The sequence below is a fragment of the Montipora capricornis genome, chromosome 8 (assembly GCF_036669925.1).
Source record: "Montipora capricornis isolate CH-2021 chromosome 8, ASM3666992v2, whole genome shotgun sequence".
Taxonomy (NCBI): Eukaryota; Metazoa; Cnidaria; class Anthozoa; order Scleractinia; family Acroporidae; genus Montipora; species Montipora capricornis.
This window is the reverse complement of record NC_090890.1, coordinates 45,244,522-45,252,489: the sequence shown is the minus strand read 5'-3', so window position 1 is coordinate 45,252,489 and position 7,968 is coordinate 45,244,522. Positions and strand designations below refer to the sequence as shown.

General features: G+C 37.9%; 1 protein-coding gene across 3 annotated transcripts in view; it reads left to right on the top strand.

The window, feature by feature from the left end:
• Positions 1 to 751: 751 nt before the first annotated feature.
• Positions 752 to 7,968, top strand: part of LOC138059918 (hydroxyacylglutathione hydrolase, mitochondrial-like) — a 12,037-nt gene continuing 4,820 nt past the window's right edge. The window contains exons 1-9 of one of the 3 annotated variants that reach the window (XM_068905576.1): positions 752 to 962; positions 1,131 to 1,235; positions 2,628 to 2,818; positions 3,672 to 3,736; positions 4,337 to 4,454; positions 5,326 to 5,422; positions 6,669 to 6,772; positions 7,226 to 7,327; positions 7,940 to 7,968. The exon at positions 7,940 to 7,968 is cut by the window's right edge and continues 51 nt beyond it. In XM_068905576.1, the coding sequence (XP_068761677.1) occupies positions 1,151 to 1,235; positions 2,628 to 2,818; positions 3,672 to 3,736; positions 4,337 to 4,454; positions 5,326 to 5,422; positions 6,669 to 6,772; positions 7,226 to 7,327; positions 7,940 to 7,968 (791 nt within the window). In that variant the 5' untranslated portion in view covers positions 752 to 962; positions 1,131 to 1,150. Of the gene's footprint in view, positions 963 to 1,069; positions 1,236 to 2,627; positions 2,819 to 3,671; positions 3,737 to 4,336; positions 4,455 to 5,325; positions 5,423 to 6,668; positions 6,773 to 7,225; positions 7,328 to 7,939 lie in introns of all 3 variants that reach the window. The other 2 variants (XM_068905575.1, XM_068905577.1) reach the window with 2 other exon arrangements.

Below are 7,968 nucleotides of genomic sequence, written 5' to 3'. Positions count from 1 at the left end.
CAGTTCATAGATATCTAGTGATCCATTTCATATATCATTTCATAGTTGATTCATTCCTCACGGGAACATTAGAACCCACAAATGACCAGCTCCCAAACGCCAGTGGCTTCATAGCTCAGTTGGTTAGAGCGTCGCACCGGTATCGCGAGGTCACGGGTTCAAACCCCGTTGACGCCCAGAAATTTTCAGGAACGTGATTGAAGGTAGATGAAGGTAGATGAGGGTAAATGAATATGATTGAAGGTAGATGAAAGTATATGAGGGTTAATGAATATGATTGAAGGTAAATGATAACATGATGATAATTCTATGAAATGGAGGCAAATAGATGTAGATGAAGGTAAATGTCTATGGATGACTGAATATTAGGAAATTAAATTACGTAGTTGGGGACTCGTGTTGGGTATATATACATGAGATCTTTGCCTGAACTAGCCTGCGAACGCAGACGTATTTCCGGCGGTCGTTTCTCTCCCCCGAAAAGTAGAAACGACCGCCGGAAATACGTCTGCGTTCGCAGGCTATGCCTGAACAATATTGAACAATAAGTGTTTTCACACGGGTGGTAAAGAGAATATTATTCAAGCTGCTCTTGGAGACAATCTTGTGTTGATCAGAGCTTTTTTTAAGGTTAATCTATTATTTGTTTTGAATTGTGGTGATGTTGTCGATGAAATTTTCTCACGTGGTCTCCTTCTTGCTTTCCCACCCACCCCAACCCAGGCTCAGAGGGTAAAAAAATTCGCATATAATCCATGTTAACTTCCCATATAGTCTCCCTATACATATTCCAAAAAATTAAGAAGAATCCGATAACAAACACTAAAGGAGATATTTTATACGCAAAAGGTCTCAATAAAAAAGCCGTACTTTCTTGTCCTGGTGACTTTCTCGCTTTCTGTGCCTTTATTTGCCTGATTATTAAAGTCGATTTCAGCGACTTCTCAAGGGTCTTTCTGCAGGTACCGGAAAGCATTCATTGTGTTTTTGATCTGTTGGGATTAGTCTTTATTTGGGGTCGTTTTGTTTTTTGTCCCTTATTTCTTTTGTTTTACGTAATTTCTGCTAGCTGCGAAGGGCAGCTTCTCAAGTACCTTATCTTCCGAGCCTGGGCCGCCTGTGTTTTGCAGGTTCCACAAGTGCATGATCGATGTGGTGGCTTGCTGGAGTCAGAAGTTTTGCTAAGATCTGCGTTTCTGTCACCTTTAAAGGTGTAAAAGCGACTACAGTACTCGGTAAGTGCTCCTTAAGTCTGCGTTTAATCCATTTTTATACTGTGTACTCGCATAGTCACAGGAAAATTGGGAAAGACCTCATGCTTTTTTTGCAGTCTGAATTCGAATATCACTTGCATTTGAAAGGAAGTGTTCTGATCTTTACCGGCGGGTCTATTAAAAATACAGATATCTTATTCCACAGGTCAAGAGTAGAAGTCCCTGCTCCACTGATTAATAACTTCGCCAAAAGTTTCCCCGAGACCTGCAACAACGTTTTTGTACAGTGATCGATGATGCGCCGATCAACTCGAAACTTCAACACCCCTCCCCCCCCTTCCCCCCGGGAATGTGAACTTTTGAAGATTGGACCGTTCAAATTCCCGCACCTTCGGGCAAAAAAGGTGTTCAAATGCCCTACCCTGTCATCGGATTTGTCTGTCATACCCTACTAAAGAACAATGTTATCGTCATCGGCTCCTGCCATCTTTAATAGAGACCTTTTGGAGACCTTTTTATGTAGCTTGATGTGTGTCTTGGGATTGGAGGAGGGGCATGGAAACCACAGCTGATATGGTGATGGTGGGTAAGTGACCCCACCCAACCCATTATGTGCAAATTGCAAAGTGGCAGGTGTGCAACCAAAATACATCCCAAATACTGATTGGAAATAAAGTAAAACTACCAGTAACTTATTTGCATTACAGCCTTGGTTTGCATTCCAAATCCCTTGTTCAGAAAGATGTGCTGTGGCCAGCAAATTAGGTACCCTCCGAAGAACTGATGGACGGATGCGGGAGTAGAGCAGTCACTCGGCTATCTTCCTAGTGTCTGAATAAAGCCAAGGTGGTAAACTGGCCTCTGATGTAGTAGGTAAAGGCAAAGTCTGCTACGAGCCTAGAAGGCCCATCACTCCAGCGCTTATTATCCGGTTTCTGTAGCATGAAGTGACTAGGAGTATATTTCCTACTCCCCCCTGGATGGGATGCTAGTCCATCGCAGGGTTACCCCCAGCATTACATTCGCTGGTACTCATTTATACACCTGGGTGGAGAGGCACCGTGAGAGTAAAGTGTCTTGCCCAAGAACAAAACACAATGTCCCCGGCCAGGACCCGAACCCGGACCACTCGATCCGAATTCAAGTGAACTAACCATGAGGCCACCGCACCTCCCGCCCTCTGAGGCAGTGGTAACCCCAAATATTGGTAATAATCAGTAACAAGACAATTAATTATTACATTAATTAATTAATTAAAAAGTAATAATTTATTACTTACCAGTGATAAATAATGATAAATCCTGAAGAATTATGAATGTACTAGTGGCTTAAGTTACTTTCATAATTACCCCAGGTATTAAAATTGTAACTTTTTGAGCTTCATTGATTGCAAAACCTTTATACCTTTTCTAGGAACCCTTGCATTCATTAGAAAGAGTGGTATTTCATCCCTGCCTGAGAGTCATTCCAAACCAATTAGTATCTTCACACATTCAAACATGAAAGTTCATGTACTTCCTGCACTTGCTGATAACTACATGTATCTTGTTGTGGATGAAGGAACTCAAGAAGCAGCTATAGTGGACCCAGTGGAGCCCAGAAAGGTATATACATGTAGTAATATTATTAGCAGGGATATAGTGATAATTATCATAAAGTTGAAGTTAAAGTTGTGCAAGCAAGAACCCTTTAAGGCTGTCTGGTTTTACTCCCATCATGCAATATCTTATTTTGAAGCACATAAGCTGATTTCAGACAAACATGCTTTTACTGAGGCCCCATCCACACGTATCCGGAGATTTTTGTATCCGCAAATTTTTTTATGCGATACAAAAATATTTGCGTCCACACATAGGGTATACGAATTGTGTACGACTGTCCACACGTATCCGATTCGTATCGGGACATCTCAAAGGATTAGTCGACATTTTGGAAAATCTCACGCGGAAAAAGACTGGTTCTGATACTGTGACATCAGCGTATACAAAAATATACGGATAGCGTCCACACGTATCCGGATACACAGCATATACAGAAATTTCTACTCTGGAGAGCGTATACAGAAATCTCCGGATACACCAAGCGTATACGGCGGACACGTGTGGACGCTAGGTGTATCCGCATAAAAAAAATTTGCGGATATGTGTGGACGGGGCCTTATTGGAGATACCATTCAATCATATTTTCTCTGAAGCAAATTACTGATTTTCATTCAGATGATTGGCAGCCATGTGTTTTTGAAAAAACAGAAGGAAAATTTTCCATGAAAATAGAGTTCAATTCTTTGGCAACCAACATGTGGTTGCAATGAAAACTAAGTACTCTCACCATTTGAGAAGCAGGAAGGACCTCTTGCACCAATGCCGTGCGCTAACTGGCTGTGTCTTCCTTGCTCCTCTGTCTAAGCATAATTATTATAATACATGTACATTACAGGAGCACAATATTTATCAATAGGTTGTTGAAGCAGTTAAAAAAGAAGGAGTGAAACTCACAACTGTTTTAACAACCCATCATCACTGGTAAGAAATTATGTATGTTGATTTACAGATGACTTTCAAACACTTTTTGTAACAATAGTTTGTTGAAACAACAGACAAAGGTCAAGTAATCTAAGAGATATTTTTTTATTTTTTATTTTATTAGCTTTGCCCTGAAGAAATAAAGAACAAATAAACTGAAGATATACAAATACTGAAAATACAAAGATAACAATACACCAATAGTAACTTAAATTGGGCAGGGACACCGCAACAGCTGGAGCCAATTACCGCAGACCCACATAAGAATAACATGTTCTTGTTTTTTAGCTGCTCCAACTGCATCTTGAAAGGAGGCTATATACTTTCCAGAGTAGGGTGGCTTCTTACACAGTATCCTTGTAAAGCTGCAGGAATCTTCTAAATTGGTTTTTTTTTAATACAGTTGATATCATGCTGTCAGTTTTTAAGTAGATCTATTAGTACTCAAAATAATAATTAAATTAAATTAATGTATTACATTTATTATTCAGTAATCATGGTTGATAGATGTCAAACTTTTTTTATCACCTCAAGGACCTTACTCAGTGTACAAATAAAGTAACTGTTATCGTGGTAATCTGAAATTGTTACCTTGCTTAGGGATCATGCTGGAGGCAATGTGGAATTGACTGGACTGATTAAGGGTTTGACAGTGTGTGGAGGAGATGACAGGATTGGGGCCTTGAGTAAGAAAGTTGGGCATGGTGACAAGTTAAAGGTTTGCTCCGACATCCAAGCAATAATTATTATTCTTTGTTTCCATTTGGTGATGGTTGAACTTAAATCTGTTGCAATGCAAGTGTTAATACAGATTTCAAATTTATGAACCCATTTGGAATTCTGTTGAATGATGCAACTAACAGCATTTACAAGTTAAGTCAATAAATTGCAGACTACGGTTATAGGCAGACCATTTTATTAGTTCTTAAAACATGTTTCCTCTACAGGAGAGTTTTACAGATACATTCAAAGAACCATCAAACTAAGGAGAAAAGATGTAGTATGCAATGTAGGGAATTGCAAATTGATGCTGCTAGACCACAAATTAGTCACTAATGATGACAATATGACATTAGACACAACATGAGTTTGATCTGCTTGAGCTATCGTGAAAATCTAAAATTATCTAAAGATATTTAAATTTGAAAACTATTTTGATAGACATTAGGCAAAGAGCAAAGGTCATGAAATCTAAACTGCCATAAGGTCTGTGTACACTCCAAATGCCAGTAGTTCTCCAAAAACATGCTAAGTATCTTGGGAATAAATCTGTCACCCTATGCTTCATGTATTAAGATACAATAATAATTGACCTAATTTGGGGACATAACTAAACACCAGGAAACAGCAAAACACCGAAACAAAACACCATGTATGACCCCGCCATACAATGAATACTAACCAACAAAGGCCTTTCATTAGGCCTAAAACGATCTTTAATAACAAACTTATCCAAACTTTGTTGGTTAGTATTCAATGTAACTATTGACTTAATTGCATTCATACATGATGTTTCGGTGTTTCACGTGCCTGTCTCGGTGCCCCTAATTTGAAGCTGATTAACTTGTTTTGTTTTTGTTCTTAATGAGGTTGGAAATCTGGATGTCAAGTGTCTTTTTACACCTTGTCACACCAGTGGTCATATTTGCTATGTTGTTCATGGTGAACCAAATGCAGTGTTTACTGGTAAAAAAAAGTAAAATCATCATTACTCTGTTCGGATCTGTTTTCTTTTCTGATGTTACAGTTTTAGATTATGTAATTTTTGATTTCCGCTTATTGATCAAATTTGTTTAATAATATCATCTTCATTATCCTTCCTGTGTTGTAAAATTAGGGCATATTTAATTTTCTCCTGTGGGCGTTTAATGGATATTGAGTGAGGGAGAGTTTTATGTTAAATTTGAAGTGTTAGGATAGACCAGAAAAAGAGGTATGATTTACAGTTTTCTTCCTTTGCGCTCGTAAATGTTCATAATTTTTCTTGTTGATAGATAGATCAATGACCTTCATTTAAACACGATGAAACTTAAAGCTACAGGCATGTGGGGTCATGTTGATTATACATGTTTGACAGTTTACATTCACTCAAATTTACATGTGATTTGTATCACAGCTTCGTTTTATCACATATGCACAAGGTTATTAATTTAGGATGTCTTTCATTTGCTTAATTTTGCTGTCTATTTTGTAATATTATTTTGTAGTTATTATAATTGTCTCAATTTTTATGTGATTCCAACAAATAATTTAAAATTAAATTAAGAAAGGCCTAGATTTGGAGTCCCAGTAAAACTCGTATCAAAACATTACAATTCTACTATTCCAACAATTTGCTTTCTCAGAGGTCTGGAGTTCTTATGAACACTGTTTCCCTCAATTTGGCTAGCCCTGTTGAAAAGCCTCAGAAATAAACGGCTTACTAAATATCTTCAGAGATAAATTTTGATAATTAATAAAAGGATCTTTTCTGGACCAGCAAAGGATCTTTTAAGATCTTGTCTGTAGCTGTAGGTTATGTGTCTGTGGAAGCGTTCGCTGTCACAGTCACAGAGGATTATTATAACCCTTTGACGCATAAACTGGCCAGACTAAGTATTTTACTCTGTAGAACGCCAGACGATTTTACTCGTCAATGGGGAAACCCCAGGAGTCAATGGGTTAATGTTGACCATTACCCCCTGATCTTCGAAGACCCTAGTGAGAAAGTTGAGGATATTCAAGGTTTTGGGTGGAATTCCTCAAGAACTTGGCAAATATTTTTGAGTACCTGAAACATTTTTTATTACCCCTTAAAAAGTTTCCACTTTGAAAGGCTTTATAAATGGGTTTATTGATCTATAGCTAGTAACCTTGCTGTCATGAAACAAGTATATCTAGGACTGATTGACATCCATGAAGATCATGGTAATTTCTTTATCTCGCCCACCAGGTGACACACTCTTTGTGGCTGGATGTGGTAAATTTTTTGAGGGACGTCCTCCTCAAATGTACAAGGCACTGGTTGAGATTTTAGGAACATTACCGAAGGACACAGTAAGTAATATTTATGGCTTTATTTGCTTAATTCTTTTGGCCTTTGTGCGTTTGGTGGTTTCTTAGGGCAAAATGCTTGATACTTTTTTAAGTTTTAGAGTTTCACAAGATGTGGGCATTTTCCTCTCAAAAGCTCTGAAAAATGCAAAAGAAGATTCAAGTATATTGTAAAGCAAAGTGTCTTATATGAAGTATCTTTCATGCAGAAATCCTTTCTCTCCACCACTCAATGTCCCTCCAAAGTCGCAGTGGGATTTAGAAAAATTATCTCATTTGCATTTTCTAGAAAAACAAAACATCCAATTCTGTTGTACCTCCTCAGAAACAAACCTGAACTACTGCTTTGCAATTTTTCATCTCAATCCTTTGTCCTCAATAATTATACCAATGTAACCCGTTGCCCTAACTATGCCCCAAAACTGTCATGTTTCTACACTCTTACGTGCATTGCAGCTTGTTTATTGTGGGCATGAGTACACTGAAAGCAATCTCAAGTATGCTGTTCACGTTGAACCAGGCAATCCCGATGTTCACAATGCAATTGAGTGGGCCAAGGTATATTAAAACAACAACAACAACAACAGAGATAATGATAATAATAATAATCTCAAACATTTGTTGGCAGAATTCTGAATATACTGCAATAATGATTGATTCCAGGAGCCAGCAGGATTTTTCTAACTTGCCCATGAAGGTGGGCAGAATTTTTGCATAGTGAATCGCTGCAATTCGTAAAGATCACTTACATTGAGTACCTTGAAGAGTATTTTCACTTTATCCCTTGTACTTTTACACAAGTGGTAATACAAAAGATGTATTTTTTGCATGAATTTATTTTGCACACCTTAAATTTAGATCGAATGACAACAAAACACCAAATTATGCTATGAATTCAGCCACAAAAGAAAAAACCTTTTTTATCACCCCTGGTTGGTCTGCATGCACACAATAATATTATGATTGACTGTACCCTATTTTTTCGGTACAGCCATTAATTTGGGCTCAGTCTTTTACAACAATATGGACCTCCCAGTTGTTGAATAACACATTCTTCATCGAAGCATGACGAAAACAAAGCATTAACATAAGGCTTCCATTACCTAAATAGCACAAATGGAAGCTTCTTGTAAAGCTAACTATTTTGCATCACCAAAATGTACCTTTCAGAACAAAAGAAAAGCAAATGAACCAACTGT